General features: G+C 39.9%; 1 protein-coding gene across 5 annotated transcripts in view; it reads left to right on the top strand.

The window, feature by feature from the left end:
• WDR17 (WD repeat domain 17) overlaps positions 1 to 21,768 on the top strand; it is a 59,616-nt gene that overhangs the window by 32,665 nt on the left and 5,183 nt on the right. For 3 of the 5 annotated variants that reach the window (XM_048509511.1, XM_048509509.1, XM_048509513.1), the window contains 16 exons: positions 445 to 531; positions 1,965 to 2,129; positions 3,755 to 3,957; positions 4,115 to 4,264; positions 4,790 to 4,920; positions 7,691 to 7,816; positions 10,049 to 10,204; positions 11,230 to 11,294; positions 11,800 to 11,932; positions 12,883 to 12,974; positions 14,248 to 14,347; positions 16,138 to 16,277; positions 19,137 to 19,157; positions 20,164 to 20,275; positions 21,122 to 21,263; positions 21,359 to 21,461. In XM_048509511.1, the coding sequence (XP_048365468.1) occupies positions 445 to 531; positions 1,965 to 2,129; positions 3,755 to 3,957; positions 4,115 to 4,264; positions 4,790 to 4,920; positions 7,691 to 7,816; positions 10,049 to 10,204; positions 11,230 to 11,294; positions 11,800 to 11,932; positions 12,883 to 12,974; positions 14,248 to 14,347; positions 16,138 to 16,277; positions 19,137 to 19,157; positions 20,164 to 20,275; positions 21,122 to 21,263; positions 21,359 to 21,461 (1,926 nt within the window). Of the gene's footprint in view, positions 1 to 444; positions 532 to 1,964; positions 2,130 to 3,754; positions 3,958 to 4,114; positions 4,265 to 4,789; positions 4,921 to 7,690; positions 7,817 to 10,048; positions 10,205 to 11,229; positions 11,295 to 11,799; positions 11,933 to 12,882; positions 12,975 to 14,247; positions 14,348 to 16,137; positions 16,278 to 17,124; positions 20,276 to 21,121; positions 21,264 to 21,358; positions 21,462 to 21,768 lie in introns of those variants that run through there. The other 2 variants (XM_048509510.1, XM_048509512.1) reach the window with 2 other exon arrangements.

The raw sequence follows: 21,768 nt of genomic DNA, 5'->3' as shown, positions 1-21,768 counted from the left end.
TAATCTTATTGGCCATTACTAGGCAACCACAGTAGCAATGCTAACCTACATGCCTAGGTTCGTTTCACCATGCTTGTTTAATATAATCTGTTTCTGAGCTTGGATCTAAAGAGACCATGTATAGGCACCGAGATATAATGAAAATGTTTAATGGTTCATGGATCTTATCAATTGTTTAAACTTTTCCTTGGATTTTAATACACTTCAAGAGTCACTCAGATAAGCTAGAAATGTATTATGTGTAATGCAGGAGACTATTAAATATATATACATCTTTGGGTTGATTCCTTTTGCTTTCTATTGTTGATGGTGTACCATTCTTCACCCATTCTTCCCTATTTTCCAGAAAGCTGCTGCTGTTAAATAAATGAAATTACTTTAATACATGCAGTCTAAATGATTTGAGAACTTCTGGCTTATGTTTCCATATTGCAATTTATTCAGTATTATTCGGACCATTGATGGCAAAGTTCTCCACAAGTACAAACATCCATCTGCAGTTTTTGGCTGTGACTGGAGTCAAAACAATAAGTGAGTAATGGTTCTGCAAAACCATCATATAATTATGGCAATCTTGTTTTAATGTAGTGTAATATAGTCATTCGGTGTGATCTGCTGTAATAAAATTGAGATAAACCTAGAAAGGACAATTTGCTCAAGCTTAGACCTGCTTGAAGATGGTACAATGGCATCTTTAAATGGACAGTATTGAGAGATCCAAACATCTTAAGAAAGTTTGGTTGATGATTGGCACCCATCTAAATGTTTATTATGACATTAACTCAGTAGAATAATCCTGTGAACAGAATGGCAGTGGAGAGGTGAGAAAAGTAGTTTGAAAAGTTGATTGAGCCTAGGATCCCTATTGTCATCACAATTAATTAGCGAAAACGATATTTCTAAACCATTTAATGGTCTGCAAACCAATTTAATCTCTGCTCTAGGATTGTCTATCAGTACATTCAACTAAAACTGAATGTTAAAATGTGTACTAGAAGCTTTTGGGGGTTTCAGACAGGAGAGAATAATGGGCACATCCTGGTCACTTGGCAGCAATCATGCTGAACCCGGCCCTTCGGGCAGCAATCATTCTGAACTTGTCTCCATCTCCCATGGGGATTGGGACAGAAAGTTACTAGGTGCCACTTGGGCACCTACTCATTTAGTGACACCCCTTCCTGCTGGGGGTAGTGAGCTCTCAAGCAGAACCTCTGCGGCTTACCCCATTGCTATCACCAAATCCTTGAAAAGTGATTACTATTCTGGGCATTATTTTTAAAAATAGTACTGGTGGTGAGCACATCATAATGTAACTGCTGATGGTTAAACAATGTAAAACTGAAGAATAAACAAAAGCAATTTACAGTTTTTTTGCTAAAAGTATAATAATGAGAGGTGTTGCAACAGTTCAATTCATGAGTAAATAATGTAGCTCTTTTCTCTTCTACCACTCAGAGGGGGAGTAGGGACGTGGCTCAGTTAAAGAGCACTGCAGTGCATTCAGAAGGTCCCATATTCCTCTAGTATCTCTAGTTAATAGGGTCAGATAATAGGTAGTGTGAAAGTCCTTATCTGAGACTCTGGAGAGCTGCTGCTATAGACCACAGTGACCCTTAAAAACCCCTGGGGTATGACAATATGAGGCAGCTTCTTGTATTGTGTGTATAGAGGAGGAAGTGATCTCTTGTGTTTATGGAAATGATTTGAATGACATGGATGACCAGGACAAAACATTGGTATGGTAATTTAGCACCTTTTCCTGTTTCTGAGTTATCACTTTTAGCACTGACTTCTAGAAGTAACAGAAATTTACAGAAATGTAACTGCATCTCGGAGACAATAATTGATGCCTTAGATGTTTGAAAGAGAAAAGCAATGCAAAGGCAGCTTTAAAAATCTATTTGCCTCTGTTAATTTTATAATTTTAAAAGGTGAATTTCTAGCATGATGTTCTCCTTTTGCAGAGATATGATAGCCACTGGATGTGAAGATAAAAATGTTCGTGTCTATTACCTAGCAACCAGCTCTGATCAGCCACTGAAAGTCTTCAGTGGGCATACTGCAAAAGTATTTCATGTGAGATGGTCTCCTTTGAGGGAAGGAATCCTCTGCAGTGGTTCAGATGATGGGTAAGCATGCCTGGGTCAAAACTGATATCACCAACAGGGAAAATGCTTGTTTTGATCCATAACTAATAGCTTCATTAAGAGATTTGCTGAATATGCTATTGTACGATATGAACTGTGGCCAACTTGGCAGAGGTACAGCTTCTTCTCTTTTATATTTATTGTGCGTTAAGCTCCTGATAAATTAAGAGGTAATTGAGGGAGTGGTCAACACAAAGCCAGATACCAAAAATTGCGGCATCCCAGCACAACAATTTGGAACAGGCTTCCTACTTGCATGGACATGAGGGATGGAGGAAATCTGAGCTCCATGCATGGAAACAGCTTGTCTGCAATACAGGTTATATGTGAGCAGCCTTAAGAGAAGGGCAACGTGAGAGAGAAATTATGAGGTTTGAAAGAATTATACACATTGCTTGCAGCATATTGTATAGCTAGAGTGTAATCTAAATTAATGGCTACTTTTGCTGGGTTGAAAAATACAACCCCTATCCTAAGCATTTCCTCAGCCACATGAAACTTTCTGTCATGAAACTGATTTCCAGTATAGAGAGTAACTTTATCTACCACCAGTGTGTGTGTGTTTTTAATTGCCTACAGTTCTAAATATGGTGTCATCATGAGACTCAGGCTTCAAGTGACTTGGAATACTGGTATCCTAGTCAAAAAAGAGAGACTAAAAAGGTGAAAAATCAGGGTAGAAAGGGGTAAACTAGAATGTGAAAAAAATGAGCCTGCAATTGCAGTATTTGTAGTTAAGGGGCAGCAGGAGTAAACATTTCGTATGTTTCAATGGAGTGGGGATTTCAATAGATTCTCTGAAACAAGCTGATAAACTTTGGGGATGAAGGGGTTCCATTAGGTCAGGGGTAGGGAACCTTTAACACTCAAAGAGCCATTTGGACCCGTTTTCCACAGGAAAAGAAAACACTTGGAGCCGCAAATAATTTTTGACATTTAAAATAAAGATAACACTGTATATATTGGGGTTTTTTACCTTTTACTCCACTCATTCTGAGAAGCGCATGGATGCACCCGCCCTGCTACCTGCAGGGCAGGCAAGGATGGGGCCAGCGGCTTGGCTGGGCAGGCAAGGATCGGGCCTGCGGCTCCAATGGGGTGGGCGAGAGGGGAAGCCTGCGGCGCGGCCCAGATGGCTGCGGGCAATTGGTGCGCTCGCCCTGCTGCCTGCAGGGCGGGCAAGGATGAAGCCGGTGGCTCGGCCTCGCCATCCGCTGGGGAAACGCCCGCCCTGTCCCAACGGGGCGGACGAGAGGGGAAGCCTGCGGCGTGGCCCAGCCATCCGCGGGCAGTTGGTGCGCCCGCCCTGCTGCCTGCAGGGCAGGCAAGGATGAAGCCGGCAGCTCAGCTCGTGGAGCCGCAGTGCAAGGGCAGAAGAGCCGCAGGTTCCCTACCCCTGCATTAGGTGCATTAGAGCTCTTGCCATTGTGACTACGAAGAACCACTGCTAGGTCAAATGGCTAAAGTTGTGTGAAGTTGTCATATTATTTTCGATACTATTTATAATAGATTTAACATTGCTCATACCCAGTGTTATGTGCTCTTTTTCTCATGAATTGCATTTGAATTAAATGTTGATGATAACATTTGTTGCTTCTTACTTGCAGTACTGTTCGGATATGGGATTATACTCAAGATGCTTGTATAAATGTTCTTAGTGGACATGTAGCACCGGTGCGGGGATTGCTGTGGAATACAGAAATACCTTACTTGCTGATATCAGGCAGCTGGGATTATACAATCAAAGTATGGGACACAAGGGATGGAACTTGTCTGGACACTGTGTATGATCATGGTGCAGATGTCTATGGTAAAATGTTTAATTGTTTTCAGTTTTTAATACCTTTAACTACAAATTTTCAGTACATCTTATTTCCCTGGAAAAATTCCATCCAATATTTTAAAACTAATTTTACTGAAATTATTTATGTAGTTGATTTTGTTCTTTAAAATTGTTCTTCCTTTAGGATTAACTTGTCATCCTAGTCGTCCCTTCACTATGGCCTCTTGTTCTCGAGATTCCACTGTGAGGCTTTGGTCATTAACACCTCTAATAAACCCTCTTCAAATAAATATCTTAGCAGACAGACCATGGGATGAGATTATTGGAAATACTGGTGGGTAAATATACAAATGTGTGTGGCAAAATTAGGTGTTTGTGCATTGTCCTTTTTTTATTTACATGGCACTTATTTACATGGCTTTGCTTCCTCATATTCTATCTTATCTGTAGAAAATCTGAATAATGTCTCTAATGCTTTTACACATCACTTACATGCAATTGAGTTCTTGGTTATATTCCTTCCGCCCCCCCCCCCCCATCCCCAAAATTGATTGGTTACATCTAATTTTTCCACTGGTAAAACAAGGCTACACTGGGAATAAATTGACGTATACAGACAAAACACATGTGAAGTGGAGCTGGAGGAGACTATGCAAAACAAAAAACAAAAAACACCAGGATCCAACATGATGTGTATTACAGTGCATGTGTTGACATTTTCAGTATGAAAAAATTGGATTCGTGTTTCAGTATACTTTGAATGCATGTTCAACCTCTGTTTCTTCCCCTTCTCCATGTGGATCATATCCGTCTACATTTGGCTGCCGATTAAGTTCCCCTCTCCATTTTGTTTTAATAGATCGTGCAGTGGAAGTAGGTGCCTCTCCTTTGCTTTGTGGCAAAGTATCCAGGGATATTAAACAAGAAGTAGACAAACTGACTGGTAATTCTCAGGAGAAAAAACTGAGATGGTTCTCAGAATGTTTAGCGGTAAGTACTAAATAGCAAAAATTATTGAGCCTATGCCAAATGTAGATATTTGCTTTAGTGCCCTTAAAATCATTAGGTAAATTGCCTAATTTGCAACATGTTAGGAGCTGTGATCTAAATGAAATAAACCAGAGTTTTCTTTTATTAGTCTGTAATTTTCATTGAAGTTTGGTTTGTATCCAAGTGCTTCTGAACTAAATCTGGTTGCTTCTAAATTAAACAAAAAAAAAAATCCTGGAAGGACTATGAGCAATAAACAGATAATTAGGGATATAATATGTGTCTCCTTTGGTAATGTTTTTTTCTAGAACTTCATAATTATTTTGGTGGTTGTACATATAAAGGAGATGGAATAAGATGAGCAGAAGTGATTGATACAAACCTAAATAAGAAAACAGCACTCCTTGCCATTGCTTCAAAGCATAGCCATGTTAAATACGACTCTTCCTGAACAAAGTAGCTTTTTAACATCCTCAAGTTGTACCAAATGAAAAGTATTCATAGAAATCAGATTATTGAAATCAGATTAATAGAGTGACATTCAAGGCAGATTGGATACCAGAGGTTTGGTCCACAAGATGTTTAGTAAATTGAGAATTTCGGAAATATTTTGTTTGTTCCTAGAGGCCTCGAGTCTCTTACGGTTTGGAAGAACATCACTGGTTGATACTGCACAGATGCAATGGGGGCAGAGAACCTAAGACTTTTTCCTCTGCTTCCTGCACTGAAGCAGGGTAAGACATAAACAGGCTCTTTAGTTTGGTCTGATTCAGCTTAGGCCTCTCTCCATTGTGTTTTAATTCTTTTTGTAGCATCAGCAGAAAACCTTTTATTATTCTGGAAGGCTTTTTTTTGTTTAAATCTGTTACCATCTATTTTGAAACATCAGTTATGTTTTAACTGTTTTATATGGATTTAATAATAATGAATCAACCTTTATTTTTAAATAAAATGGCAGATATAAATATTCTAATGAATAGAAACAGAAGAGCATCAAGTCACAGTTCCTGAAGAAAAGGATTTCTGGCTTAAAACATTATAGGATAAATTTATCTTCCGTGTTATATTACATATTTTTGAACCTTAGCTGCTTACTGATGGATTTTCTTAGAGGGATATAGATCTCTTTCTGGACAACAGTGTAATAGACACCTCTCTGAATATTTGGTAGATGTACAGTGGAGAACTGTGATGGCCCATAGCTCTTGGATCCTTGACTCTTGTAATGTAACAGTCACATGTCTTCTCTTTGCACATCAGAGTGTTCATTGCAGAAAAGAAGTGAGAATTAGTGTAAGTTAGCTCTTTGGTGTTTGTTGTTTCTGAAAATGATATTTAAATTGGGGAAAAATCAAAATAAGGAAATGTAAAGGAAATACCAGATATCAGGTTGCCAGTATAAACTTGTTTCAGTTTCCTTTCCTCAATAACTGAAGTTCTCTAAAATTAGTAAAATATGTTTTTCAGAATATTGCATTATATTCTTTATCTACCACATGTTTGTCCAGGCAGTTTGTACATGCTGTTTCTTTGTCAAATGGTTAAACTTTTAACCTTGCTTCTTTGCTTATGCGCATAGTACATTTTTATGAACAGTGGTCATATGGATAGGATTCAAGATCCAAGGAGGCATTAGGCTATATCAGTGTTTCCCAACCTTTTCAAGGTCAGGGTACCCTTGACCTCACTCTTCGTATCTCACAGTACCCCTGCCGCCACCCTCCACCTTCCCCTCCCAGGGTGAAGGGAAGCACTGGGGGGGGGGTGGCTGCTGACCTTGTGGCAGGCCCTGCCCCATGGGCCAGCTCCATGTCCTTGTTGGCGCCAGTGGGAGACACCACAAAAATGAGGGGGGGGCAGTAGTGTTGCCGCGGAACCCCTGGGACATGCTCATGGCACCCCTGGGTACCACGGTACCCTGGTTGAGAATGGCTGGGCTATATATTTAAAATGAATGAAGTTATCAGCAGTTATGTTTCCATACTATTTTGTGCTTCCAGTTTTCTTCTTCCAATATATTCTTTAGATATATATTTACATCTTAATATATTTTATCCTTTCAATTGTAAATGTCTTATTTCTCTTATTCTGGTCTATGACTGTAATAAAGATTGATTGCAGTTATGTTTAGTTTTTATACTACTAAGAGAAAAGTAGTGAAACTCTACTTTGACTACCCAACAATATAGATAAATATTGTTTTCACTGTAAAGATGGGAAACTATCAGTGAGAGATAATGACTTAAGGGCACTCTGGACCCTTATAACCAGTTAGGGACTGGATCCCAGGTCTGAGCCAAAACTCCATCTACTGGACCAAACTATCTCATATTCTCTGTAGCAGCAACTTCTGGATTTTTCTAGTAAGGCACAGAAGAGCATTTTCAGGAAACAGAGTACCTTTCATGGAATCATTGCTTATGGTGTCATAGTAGACATTCTTATAATCAGGATTGTTCGCAGCTAGCATGAAGTTTATGTTTTTTGTATTTGTGCATTATTGTATGATGTTATGCCTTATACTGATTTAGGGTATGTAGAGACTATACTAATGAAATGTTTATCCACATTGCTCAGTAGTACATATATAGTTAAAAAAACATAAGGCTAGACCAGAGCCTCTATCTAGATTCAGTATTAACAAATACTTTTAAACGCATCACTTTATATTTTTGCACAGTTTGACAAATACAGTCATATTCTTTGCAGTTTTAAGCCTAAAAATTGCTTAAGCCTAATTGGTTTATTCTATTTTTTTTTATGATTTCAGCCCCCAGGACGCAGTAAAAATTTATGGGACCTAGTTGCTGTTATAAAAGGCCAAGATGATAGCTTACTTCCTCAGAATTACTACGAAGGAATTATGCACATGAAACATCTGATTAGATTTAAAATGGTAAGCTACATATGAATGCCAACTTCATCTTCAGTTCTCTCAGTTACAAAAGAAGTGACTAATTGTTTTCCCAGGCAAGACACCTGTTATGTACTTTAGCAAGAAACCATTTGCCAAAATGTACAATCCTTTTTGAGTGCGAGTGTTACCTCCATTATTGTGTGAGACGTTTGTTACAAATCTTGCAAGTTTGCCACCTTCAGCCAGTTAATTGCTTTAGTCCAAGAAGTCCAAGTATACAGTTGCCTGTATACTTGTTGTTTAATCAAATGTTGTTAATCAACGTTTGATTCAGCTTGCATTTTTTCTCAGAAGTACAGCAGTTATTACTGGAATAAAAACTCTCAGCTATGTAAATGGACTGTCAGAATAGAACATTGGTGTTCTCAGTCACGGTTGCTTCATTTGGTTGTGTGTTACTGGAAACTTTATTTTCTGGTAGAAATTGATTTTTTTTTCATCCTGGAAAAATGTTCATTTCAGCATAAGAACTGCACCAATCAGTTAACAAAGGAAAATAATAAGTGGTTAACATGAGGTGTGTCAGAACAATTCTGCTCTGTCCTGGAGGCCCTATTCCACCATGCCCTCCAAGATATCTGGACCCCAGTGGCTGCCCAATCTTTCACATGCCACCCCCTGGTTTTCTTGACACCTGGAGGGGCTTTTCTTTTCCTCTTTTCTACTGATGTCATTACCTGGCCTTTGTAGAAATTGCACACTGAAAGGGCTCCCAGCTTTCTTGTCCTGTTCTGCCAGGCACATGTACCCACTATTTTGTGTCTGGTTACCACGAGGTCAGCGTACTGTCTTACGTGCCATTGAGAAAGGGGTCACTTGCCCACTTACTGCCCTATCTTCCTAGTGCTCCTTTTAAAAATAGTGTGCCCAGAACTATGGAAGTCTAAAGTGGTACAAAGAACCACTACTGGTATTAAAAGGAATAAAGCATTTATTAAAAAGGAAATGTCTACACATGTACTCTCAGCTCAGCACCAGTTTGAGCTAGGGATCCAGATGAGAAGGGGAAAATGCAATTCCTCTGTTCCTCTCTCTGTACATGACCCTAGCAGATGTCAACCTAAGGCAGACTCTTTAGCTTAAAAGGTTATTTTTTCTAAAGGGTTCCTGTTACCTTGAAGCATCTGCCCCGATGTACAGTTTAGCATGTGGCAATGGCTGCCTCCAGCAGCCCTCGGGCAAGAGTTCTGTCTGCCTTAATGAATCAGCACAAAAGGGAGCTGCCTCCTCATTCCCAGGACTTCTATCATGTCCCATTCTTCTACTGAGGAGGAAGCCAGGTCAGGCCAGGTCAAAGAAGCTTTTCCTGTGGTTTTCAGGAAGAATTTACTGAAGTCTTTCTAGTCTGCCTAGCTTTGGGGTGAGGGGGGATTGACCATCCCATTGTCTTTCAATAGACCTATTGGCATTTCTAAAAGAGTGGCTGAGATAAGGCTTGGAAGCAACTGAACTGACTGCCCCTTTCCTGCTTGTTATGTGCCCAGAGAGAGACAGAGAAATGGCAGAAACACTACTGTCGTAAAATTAAGACAGGACGATCTTGGGTGCTGTGTGGTTTCCGGGCTGTATGGCCGTGTTCTAGCAGCATTCTCTCCTGACGTTTCGCCTGCATCTGTGGCTGGCATCTTCAGATCCTCTGAAGATGCCAAAGCAAGTGGAGTATATATCTGTTGGAGTGTCAGGGTGGGTGGAGAAACCATGTGAAGCTCCGGCCCGTGAAAGCCTTCGACAATACAATCATGTTATGGTTTTCAGACATGAGATGAGACAGAAGTGGGTTGAGTTAACTGTGTGGTAGATATTGCTGGTTCCACACAACATCTCTTACTTGTTTGCCTCGATCCTAACAAGAACCCACATGCAACAACTGGTTTCTCTAGGGGATCGTCCAGATCACAAGTGCAAAAGACTACTTTGGAGAATAAGAGAGGCAGACTTGCACCTCATATGGGGAAGCAGGTACCAAGTTCAGAATGAGCGCCCCCTCATGACTGACAGGTTAACTCTGTTGTTGTTGTCATGGATTATCAAATAGGCAAAGAGAGGAAAGACAAGAACCTTCAAGGAGAGCAGCATTTCTGCTGTATTTGAACATTTCTGTATAAGAACCCATATGTTTGGGAGATTTTCAGAAAAGAGTACCGCATGTTACAGCTGGGGGAAGTCTTCTGGGGGGGAAAAATCACTATTCTTCCCATTTTCTCCCACTAGTCCAAAGCTCAAGAACTTACAACTGTAAAGATGTCTAAGTTTGGAGGTGGTATTGGTGCACCTACTAAGGAGGAAAGGCTAAAAGAAGCAGCAGAAATACATCTGAGGCTCGGGCAAATTCAGAGATACTGTGAACTTATGGTGGAACTTGGGGAGGTAAGATACTAAATTATTGTATGATTAATTGATTTGGGATATACTTAGAGGGGGAAAAAGAAGGGCATTCCCCTTGTGTGTGAGTGTGTGCTCATGCACACATACATTCCCATTTCAGATCATTCCCACCACCTGCCAGTTCATCCTGCTGTCACTCACAAATCTTGCCACCTCCCATACTCAGCCATCTTCACCACATGCATGCCCTTTGCTCAGCAACATCTGGGAATGTTGCTGTCATGTTCCTGTCACCAGTAGCACCAGCACTGTTTACCACCCATATTACCACCCCAAAGATGCTTGGCAGCTGCGAGCATGAATGGCAGAGCACTTCAACCAAACAGAACGGGAAGAACATGCAGATAGGTGTCAGGGGAGGTGCATGGGTGGGGTTCAAAAGCAGTGGGCCACCAGAAGCCCTGATCCTTGGCGGCTGCGCCACCCTCATGGCATGCTGATGCCAGGCCTATATATGAGAACAATTCTTTGAGACTTGCCGATTCTTAGCACACGCATGCTTGTGCAGGGGTACCAAATGTAGTCTTGTAAAGTTTATTGTATTCATTAGTAGATCCTCAGGCAGGCAGTGCCCAGGGGTCTCATCTGTCCACCTACTATTTAGTAGGAGACCTTTTATATATATATTAGAGCAGAACTACATACTTATAAGCAATATCCCCTTTCGGCTATCCTCCTTAGGGGAGGGCCAAATGGAGGAATTAAAAGGAAGAGCGATTAGGCAGGGAAAGTGTTGAATACCCTACCAACTACCCATTTCCTCCTACAAATTCCTTTTCCTCCCTGCCCTGATTTACTGTTGATTAAAGAAAGTGCATCACCAAACCCATGCATCAATTCTGTCCTTCTAATCTCTAGAAAAGAATGCTTTCTATGCAGATTATATCCATCCCATTTTTTTTCAATCGAAGAAATAATTAGGGATGAGGAATGCTTTTCAGAAACTGTTGAATGACAGATCTTTTGCATAGCCTGAGATGGGAATAACATTATATTCTATGTTTTAGTGGGACAAAGCACTCTCGGTGGCCCCTGGAGTATCTATGAAGTACTGGAAGAAGTTAATGCAAAGGTAAACGTGGAAGCCACTTTGGTACTAGATGGTTGTTTAATTTTGGAAAATTGTATTTTTAAATTGTCTTTTCGGTCAGTTGGAAATGTTTCGATGTACTGTGGCTCTTAGAGTTGGCAAATTGAAAGTACAGTAAAATCTTAACCTCATCTTCAAACAGAGATACCAAGTTTGAGAGAAACTCCAAAATCCCACCTTGCTGGGATTCCACCCCTTCTCTCTGTTTTGCATCCTTTATTTTTTAAGCCTTTCATCAGCACCAGCATATGCAAATTTTGATTAAAGGTAAAAGATGCATTTAATAACCTGAGGACATCCATTGAGTATTGCTCATGTTCATCCATCTTTTGGAATTCTTTAGAGGCAGTTTTTTAATTGTAATTTTTTGAAAGCACTCTTTTGAGGAGAATAACAGGTGTCTCAAAAGAGAGGCCAGTTATTGTGATATATATAATCTTGCTACCCTACAAAACTGGTAGCTGAGACTTTTTAAAATATTTCTTAGGAGAGCTGACCAGTTAATTCAGGAAGAAAACAATGATGTTATTCCATACTGCATTGCTACTGGTGATGTGAAGAAACTTGTCAAATTTTATACTTCAAGAGGCCAGCTTAAAGAAGCTTTGCTTGTTGCACAGGTACCACTATATGTACTAAAAATGAGCTAGCAAATATGATTGAATGGGGCAAAATTAGGTATAAATGTCACCTATTCTATTAAGACTGAGGCGAATAATATCAGACTTCATGATCTGTTATTTACTGTTCATCCCGTGAAGAAAGACCTGATGTTTCAGGAATGATGTTATTAAAATTTTACTTGCATATTCATCAGACTATTGTCTAAGTAAATACAGGTAGTTTTTCTACCCCAGTTTATTTCTGTGCATCAGATTCAGAAAGGAAATTATTAAAGGAATATTAGCAAAGTTATGGCTGTTTCTGTTTAGATTTGTAAAAAAAAATCCCAGCCTGATTGATTAACCAGATGCATAAGATGCCAAGCGGATGTGTCAGAAATACCTTGCATTATCATTTAGAGACTTTAAACTATAGTGTGTTGGGGTGCTGTGTGGTTTCCGGGCTGTATGGCCGTGTTCTAGCAGCATTTTCTCCTGACGTTTCGCCTGCATCTGTGGCTGGCATCTTCAGAGGATCTGAAGATGCCAGCCACAGATGCAGGCGAAACGTCAGGAGAAAATGCTGCTAGAACACGGCCATACAGCCCGGAAACCACACAGCACCCCAGTGATTCCGGCTGTGAAAGCCTTCGACAATATAGTGTGTTTCTGCTACACGGCTTTCAGGAACTCTGTCTTCATGTAGTCTATCAAGCATAGATATTTTGTTCTGGATGGCAAGAGATGTGCATCATCAATTCTGATGTTGCGTTTCATCACACTATATTTGTCAAAAGGGGAGTGAACATATTCTCTTCTCCAGTTCCAATTTGGTTTCTACTAATTACAATTAAACAAATTCCAGACTTAACCTAGTAAACTAGTATTGCGTTTCCTTTATGGACAATAATGCCATCAAGAGGAGAGCCATTCATAGCTTTTGGCTGACATTATTTGGTTGTTTCTAGGCAGCATGTGAAGGAAATATGCAAACATCACAGTCTTCAGCATCAACTGGATCAGCACATTTTGAAGGGAATAACGTGGAAGATTTCAATGAGTGAGCCATGCAGCAAGTTTATTTTTCATATGATTTTTTTTGTATCTATTTTCTGGCTGGATAAAAAATTTAGTGTACTGATATACATAGTACCTGGAAATGAGACTTGATACCTTTTGTTATTTATTTTTCCTATTGCATTTCTAAACGATTTTACATTGCTTCAAGAAAAGGAATGTTAACTACTTGGAACAAAAGGGTAACTCCATTACTTGTACATCAAATTTATGAATAACGCAGAAAAGATCTGCTTTAATTTTGTGTTATCTTACTTGAGATTTAGAATATTTGTTGGCAATGACTGTTTTTGATAGGCCTACTTGGTCTATTTGCATCTTCTTTTCTCCAGAGCCATGTGCTCTCCTGGTGCTGATGCATTTTTCATCAGGAGTAAAAGAGTGAACTCCACCCTACGACTCATTTTCCATCCATTTCCCCAGAGGTCTGGCACTGCTGAACCAGGGCTCACACCTTACTCTGAAAAGATGTTCTCTGAGCCTCTTATGCAACATCCTATGGGCCTTGTAATCCATTGGATTACAGTGCTGCAGTAATTAGGGCAAATTTTAATAGAAGGGAAATGTCTACACTATGAGCATAGGTGGCTGGTTCTGGCCATGTGGCTGGTGGCAACACAAATTGCAATTTGATGTCACCACAACAAAAGCTGATTTATCTGATTGGCTGCTTCACCCTAATGGCTTATGGTGCTGACTTAGAGCCCATCCAGAGAAGGGGGGAATCCATTCTCAGGAGCAGTGCACCGCTGCACCAGCAGATTTGCCTTCCCTGGAGTACTTACTCCAGTGGAGAGGTAATCTTGCCAGTGTGCAGCTGCTGCCACCTTCCCCCCAATGCTGAAAAGTGGTGCTAAATACTGCATCAGTGTCCCATGGCTTCTGCCATCGCCAGCATATCGGGGGGCAGGCTGGGGGTGTGGTCAGAAGAGTAGCCTTTGCTGCATTATACTAGCAGGCCTTGCTTCAGACTTCAGCCACCCTTTCAGGTGGTGTAAGTCCATAAGGCCTATAGATATTTCTCAGCAGTCAGGGGGCTGTTTCACTTTTTGAGCCTCCCCACGCTGCCAAGAAGCCTCTTTGAGGGGGTAGGTGACCAGCTCCAGTACTGCAACCGAGCGTCTGGCTCTTGGATGGGGCTGCCCATTTTTCAAAATTTTGTATGCACCATATCCAGACTAATGTATGCACCATATCCAGTAGATTTATCTAGTTCTAGCACTTTTAATCCAAGCACATTATTTTGTTTCTTGCAGACTCCTGCATGAAGTCAGTAAAGAACTGGCTGAGTGGTATTTCCAAGATGGCTGTGCAGTACAAGCTGCATGTTGCCATTTAGCTGTTGAAAATATTGAGGTAAGTTACTATTTATTCTGTACAGCAATAGAAGGAGTGATTAGTTACTTATTTTGCACAATCCTAGAATGCAGTCCATTAAATGAAATGTTGAAATGTTATGCACAAATAAATCTAGTTTTTACAGTACTGAGCTATTCAAGACGTTGACCCAGTAGACAGCATGGAATAAAGATGCACATCAAAGATGTATTAGCATCTAAAAAGACAGGGAAGCCATGATAGGCAGAACTTTAGAATCCTTTTCTTTCAGTTATATCTTTTTATCCTGTTGATGTCAGCGACATTTACATCATTGAGCTTCAACAGATGTTTGGTGCAATGTTATCGAGGTGCTGCTGTGCTCCTATGTATCCACCCCATGCTCTGCCTCTGTCCAAAGTTGTGTAACTTTTTCACCTACTTACCTTACAACAAAACTCAGCTGGGCAAAGAGATCAAAAATCGGATTGGCACTACCTTTTACAGAGAATTGGGGGCAGCCAAGAAAGAACCTTGTCCTCCATTTCACTTCTGCAATGTTGTAAAGCTATAAAACACATGAAACATTTTTCTGCCCCTGCAAACAACAGCTGTTGAGATGCAGTAGATGAATGTTAGCTGTTTTAAATGAAACATCAATTATCTCCTTCAAAACAACTGTCATACAGGTTGTTGTGGGTTTTCCGGGCTGTGTTGCCGTGGTCCGGTAGATCAAGATCTACCAGACCACACCCACACAGCCTGGAAAACCCACAACAACCAGTTGAATCCGACCATGAAAGCCTTCGACAATCCGACCATGAAAGCCTTCATACAGTCTAAATGCTGTTTGTTAATGGACATGTCTAATTGTCAACTTTGGTTTATTCACCCTGCCCGCATTTATACCCTTTCTTTCCTCCCCTCCCTCCCTCCCTCCCTCGTGTTTTCTTTAGATATGAATAGTATTGAGTGAAGCTTTACAGGTCACTCTGAGAGGCAGTAGTAACCACAGATCTTGTAATCATAAAATGCTTCCTTAATGATCTGTCTAAGGAATTGGCATCAGCTACTGTGAATAAGCCCTGGGGAAGAATTTGTAGTCAGAATTTACATGATCCTGTAGAAACTCCCCAGATGTGGGCAGGTTTGAGGCTTTCCCGTAATACTTCTTATCGCTTTACTAAGTGAGAGAAGAAAGATGGAGATGCTTCTGCTGGGAGCCACATATTCTCTGTAACTTGTAGATCTGATGTTGGGGGACGGGGGCGGGGTCCATGCATTGATGCAAGTTGACATTTTTAAAAGTACAGTTTTTGCTGTAATTGCTACTTTCAGTCTTTGTATGATCACTGGCTGCTTTTCATCTTGAGTTGGTCAGATGAGTAAAAAAAGTTCCTGTTTTCATAATATATTTCCCCTCGAATGGTCTCTTGAATCCAGCTGACTTTTTCACACAGTCTCACTCAATTACCTTTTTACTACAATCCTCATCCCATATGGCTTTTGTCTCTGCAGATTCCAGGATCAAGTCCCTTTTAGGTGATCAAAGGGGATTATTTTTCACTAGTAGAAACACTGACTGAATTCAAGTCTATGTACCTCCTTCATTAAAATACCAGCATATTCAATTAACATTGTTTAGATTTCTTGATTAAAGAGGGGAAATTATATTATGAGTCAAAGAAGTCCATCTCTGTGATTAAATAATGCATGTTTTTGTTCACTCTTTGATGTAGCCTTGCAAATAAATGTTAACATGCTGGTCTCAGTGAAATCCTCTGAAGGTGCTTGTGACGCTTAATGATATGATTTTCTTATTGAGCAAGCTTGCCATGGCAAACCTGATTCGTGGAAATGAACTGGAGTTGGCAGTCAGTATGGGTACTGTCTTAGGAGAATGTGCAGCGCAAGCAACACATTATGCTCTAGAGTTGCTAGCAAGAAAATGTATGACTGTAACAACATGGTAAGAACTTCTTACTCCAAAGAATTTCCCCCCCTAAGAAACTGTAGATATTGTTATAAAACAAAGAACTTCCATAATTCTAAGTTCACCCAACTTTTGTTTATATCCAGAATAATTACTCAGATGTAAATACTAAGCTATGGTAGTATCTTTATCATACTGTGAACAGGTCTTCATAGCAGGAAAATTTACCATATAAAATTAGCAGTACTTCAGTCCAGGAAAGTTCATTTAGCTGATTCCAAGCATTTCAGTATTGTTTAAGCATTATTTTACAGAAATTGATTTGTTGAGAGTTCTGTGTGTGTTCTGCTTAAACAACAGTAATCCCTGCAGTACTTAGAACCAAATCACATGAACACTTTGGGGACTTTGGTGATGGTGGGGATATGAATCAGCCTGAGCAAGCATGGACCATCAGTGTGTGCACAGCAAATCACATGGGGGGGGGAGGGGGCGTTCCACATGCAGTTCCTGGTTTCACACTAGGGATGGTGCACATTAATTTTATTTGTTTTTCTTTTTGGTTGACTGTACATAATCCTTTTTCTTCATTATAGATATTACACCTTTTATTTTACCCTTTATGCCTTTTTATTGGTGGTCTGCCTTTTCCATACTTTCCTACCCAGCTTGAGGTCACAGCCGAAATCAGTCTCCCCACCTTGGCTGCTTTTCAGATAAAATTCAAGGTGTTCAGAGTTCTGGTTTGATTCTTAGTTTATCTTTATTGAATTGCCTTCCCCCACCCTTGTTTAAATTTTTATGTGTATTGATTTGAAGTGTGGCCTATGACTTCCTGTCTTTTTGAGGATGCTTGCAAAATGTTTGCTTCTTTCCCCTGCAGGCACGCTGCCTACTTTGGGGGAGGGGGAGAGAGGAAAAGCAACCCTGATTTTGGCTGCCCCCCCCTCCCCAACAAATCTGCATCACTTTCTGGATTTCATAGGCTACAAACAAAAGTTTGCCTCCTCAGTAGTTTCAGCACCAAAGCAGGATGGAATAGCGGGCAAACAGGACCTAACTTATAGCTACTTCGAATCAAGAAAGATTGGCAGAAAGTGGAAATGCTGTGAACAGAAACCCCTCTTTGGAAAATCTGCTAATTTCTGATTGAAAAAATGCTCCTTTTGCTTGGATGATATTTTGAATCACTTTCTCCACTTGCTGCTGCCCTCACTTTTATGCAACAGTGAAAAGCAGATGGCAAGTATCAGAATGAGAGCCATTTCCAAGAGGGTGATAATCTGTTCTATTAAAGAATAGAGGCAGTTTGGTTCAGATTTGAGGGATTAAGGCCTGACACTACAGCCCTGTTACACATTAAGTTGCAGTCCTAGGAACACTTTCTTGAAAGTAATCCCCACTGAATAAAAGTAAACGTACTTCTGAGTAGACCTGCTTAAGCTTTTTCCCTAAGACTGTGTACTGTTTATAAAACAGATTCAGTGGAAAAAATCCTTAAAGAGAACATATAATCTGCCCAGGCTAACATAAGCAAAAAAAAAAGAAAAAGAAAAGAAAAAAAGGTTATGTACATGATAGTTAATTTCTCAGTTGAGATTCAGATAATGGGGAAACATTTAGTATTAATTTCTCCTGTTCCTAATTTAATTGTTTTTTCTAGATCTAGATCACTTCAGTAATCTAGACCACATCAAAGCTAATTATTTTCATCATTTTCCTTGTTTTTCTCACCCCAGCAAAATATTGTGGGATGACCATTAATACCAATGTTCTAAAAAGTTGAGGCCGACAGAATCAATATCAGGTGTAACTGTGTGTGTGTGTGTGTGGGGGGGGGTTAACATACTTTGGGGGGGGGTGTAATTATTCAGTAGTAGCAGACCACAGATCAGCAACAGCATTTCCAGAGAACTATTTTGGCTATAGCTGTTGTGAATAAGATAAATACATTGGGATTTTTTACATTATGGCAAGGATTTCAGATTTAGTGACTATTCCTCCCTTCCTAAGCCATGGCAGCAGTTGCAAGAGCTCATTTTCCCCGTTAACTATTACTATGTATAATAAAGTTAGAGACTTTGCATCCATTTTCTTCTCAACACGGCAGACTGATCATGTGTCAAGAAGAGATACAGATCTATATAGGCCCACAGCTGTTAAGGTCCATGCAGGAGAAACCCAAGAAAAGCAAATGAGATTTCACTGCTCATTTAAACTGTATTTGTTCCCCCTGCGCTTAAAATTGATGCAAGAGGGACACTTGCAGTCTACTATATTTCATTTATTGGATGGCAGTGAGACTGTGCGTCTTCCCTGAACATGGTGCATGGTGGTATGGCTGAGGAGTTCCATTCTTATCTGTTTATCATCCATAGCCCCCTTTACCCTTTGCAAATACTGTGCCTGTGATACCTGACTTTGTAGGGGTAGAACAATATCACGAATGACTAAAGAACAAATACTGCTAGAACTTACAATTTTGTCCTTTTCTTTCTACTATGTTTTCAGCATGTTTCCTTAATTACAAGATCAATCTCTTTGTTTTACAGTTCATAAACTGGAGTTAGAATTTTTATATAGCGTTTAGGCCATTCTAATAAAACAAAAGAAAAAACGTTCTTTTTGATGTTTTTAGTCTCACAGGATGGGGATTTTTTAAAAAGGAGTAGTTAGAATTACCACAATATAATTAGCATGTTGGAAAACAGAACCAACTTTTGATGCTTGTTTGTCAAAGCTAAAAATAGGGTAGCAATTTGGTAACTTGCGTGTTTTAAATTTTTGCTTATTTGTATCTTGTTTTTTCTTGCTCCTGCTCCCCATTTGCCTTGTGTTGGTTCATTTTTTTAAATTCTGTTTTTTGTTCATTACCATTTGAATATCTTTTTAAAGCTTTCCATCACTTGGATGCAGGTACTTACTTGTCTCTAGAGACATTCTAATCAGCCTTCTAGAAAGCATTGGGTTGGATCCAGCCAAGTTTTCTACAGCTGAATAGAGGAGGAGGCTGCCCCCTTTGGCCATCATAAGCACTTTACTGGGAGTCCTGGGCCCTGCATGGGGAAAAGCCATGTGGGACAGGGGCTGTAGTAAGAATGGGAATTAGATAAGAGTGCTTGAAGAAGGTGGCTGGATTCAACCCATGTTCTTTATAGTTAAATTAAAAGGTCTTTGTTGGTTTTCCAATAGAGTAATATATTTTTGCATGATTTGTATAATAGCCAAGTAGAATAGGTTTCAAAAGAAACAGACTAATATGGCTTTCTGAGTTTTGTGAGCAAAGAGTAAGGACGTGTCCTTAAGGCACTTGTGGGCATGTGTGTGTATGGAGATTATGCATATTTTGATCCATTACCTAGAGAGTCATATACTTTAGAAGCCATTCCGTTGCTTGCCAGATGGCTTATTAATTGATAGGTATAGCTGTACAGACATTTCCTTACCCCCAACTGTCCCCCCCATAAGAACACACATAAAACCCTCTGAAAGTGAAGACATTTATTTAATCATTCTTTAAAAATAAATCTTTGCTTTTAGCTGTGAATAATAAATCCACTTGTCCAAGAATTTTTTGTTTCACCAATTTCACCAAGGCATGTTCAGATTGCTACTATATGCATAAATATTGTTTATATGGCCCTTTGATAATACACTCGGAATCTGGTGTGAACAATATTTCTTTGACATTTGCACTGAAGGGACTTAAGCCTCTTCTCTCATTTCTGTATTACAGTGTTTCCCACATTATTATCCTGGAGCTGATTGCAACACTCAAAACACTTCATCTTACCTAGTTTTCCAGTTCATTAATGAGATAGGAGAGAAACAAGAAGCAACCATGCAGCCTTAACCCTGACATTGCTTTTACATCTTTATATATTGCTAATTGACTGTGACCTCTTCCTGTTGTTTCCCACAGGGATTTAGCCGCAGATCTTCTCATGATGATTCCTAATAATCATCTACATTTAGTAAAGCTGTGTGCCTTCTATCCTGGAGGCACAGCAGAGATAAATGAATTACATGAAAAGGTATATTTAAAAGGCCAACTCCATTACTTGCTTAGGTAGATAGCTGAGAATGTTTTACATGTATTTAAACATCTAGATATATTTATGATAGCCTGGATAAAACTCTCTGCCTGCTTTGCTCATTTGTTCATTTTGTCTCCCTGTTTTTCATATCTGCTGTCTGAACCATATGTGTAGGGACACAAAGGGGGTCATTTATCACCCCATATATGTTGGTTTCTCTCTGATAGACAAACAGTATCGATATACAGATGACTTTATGTGTATAATTATGAGATACTGAATTATGATTTTACAGGTTTACTGTAATGACATCAGCATGGCAAACTTCCCTGTAGGCTAGATACAGTTTTCTGAAGCGAATGGTACTATAGCTTTGATCGACTGGGGTCGATCCAGTCAAGTGCTGATATAGCAGCCATGCTCAGTGAAGACCCATAGCACTCAACAGTACCCTGTTCTCCTTCTCCCTGCTAACTTGAATGCAACAGCATGCCTACAGGCATTACAGGAAGTGGTAAGTCCATGTGTGCTTCCTATCCCCTTTTCTTCCCCTGCAAGTTGCAAATTACTGGTGCTCTTGAGGATGACTTGTTTGCACAATGCAGAGACAGAGGATATGAAAATTGCACATGGCCTTTCCATTTCCTGGAACACCTGCTTGTGTGTCTGTGTACTCATTTGATAAATGGGGCAAGAGCCCTGCAAAACTTCTCCATGTGTTGGTTCTGTTTTCCTGTTCAGCAGAATCAAGCCTCTGTTGAGCACCAAACCAACTTTGTACCTTGCGAAGGAATAACTTTTACAAATGGCATTAATTTCTTCTGTAAATGTTTTCTTTTTTAGTGCAGCCTACCAGATGTAGAAGAATGTATGCAGTTAGCACAGACAGCCGAGGCTGAAGGAAATACGTTTGGGTCAATAAAGTATTATTTGTTAACTATAGAACCAGAAAAAGCACTTCCTATAGGCATTCAGTATGTCAAAGGTAGGGTTCTAATAATGGGAAAAAGATCTACATTTGTTTGCTTGGTTTCTCTGTCCTGCAGATGATGAATTTTTTCTTTCCATTTAAATTCCCAGAGCAAATCAGTAGTTCCAGTTGGACTCTTGACTCAGTCTGCCCATTTCTTGATCTTCTAAGTTACATACGCACAGAAAGGCTGCTGCTGCATAAATGCAGTGAGTAAGTATATTTCTTCCTATAGCTAAGCAAATCTCAGCTATTTTTATTACTTTTATTGATGTGTGTTTGGATATTCCTGAGCTGAAAACATTTGGGTCTCTCAAGTATATCTGGGATTGTGTGTGCGCGTGCTTGCACGTGCATATGCCATCAGATCACAGATTATTTATAATGATCCTGTTGGGTTTTCAAGGCAAGAGACATTTGGAGGTGGCTTACCATGGCCTGGGCTGAGAGAACTGTGACTGCTCCAAGGTCACCCAGCATGTTTCATGTGGAGCAGTAGAGAATTGAATCCAGTTCTCCA

This window comes from Sphaerodactylus townsendi, linkage group LG10 (assembly GCF_021028975.2).
Source record: "Sphaerodactylus townsendi isolate TG3544 linkage group LG10, MPM_Stown_v2.3, whole genome shotgun sequence".
NCBI lineage: Eukaryota > Metazoa > Chordata > Lepidosauria > Squamata > Sphaerodactylidae > Sphaerodactylus > Sphaerodactylus townsendi.
Note: the sequence above shows the minus strand (reverse complement) of the source record. Positions and strands in the feature narration are given on the sequence as shown.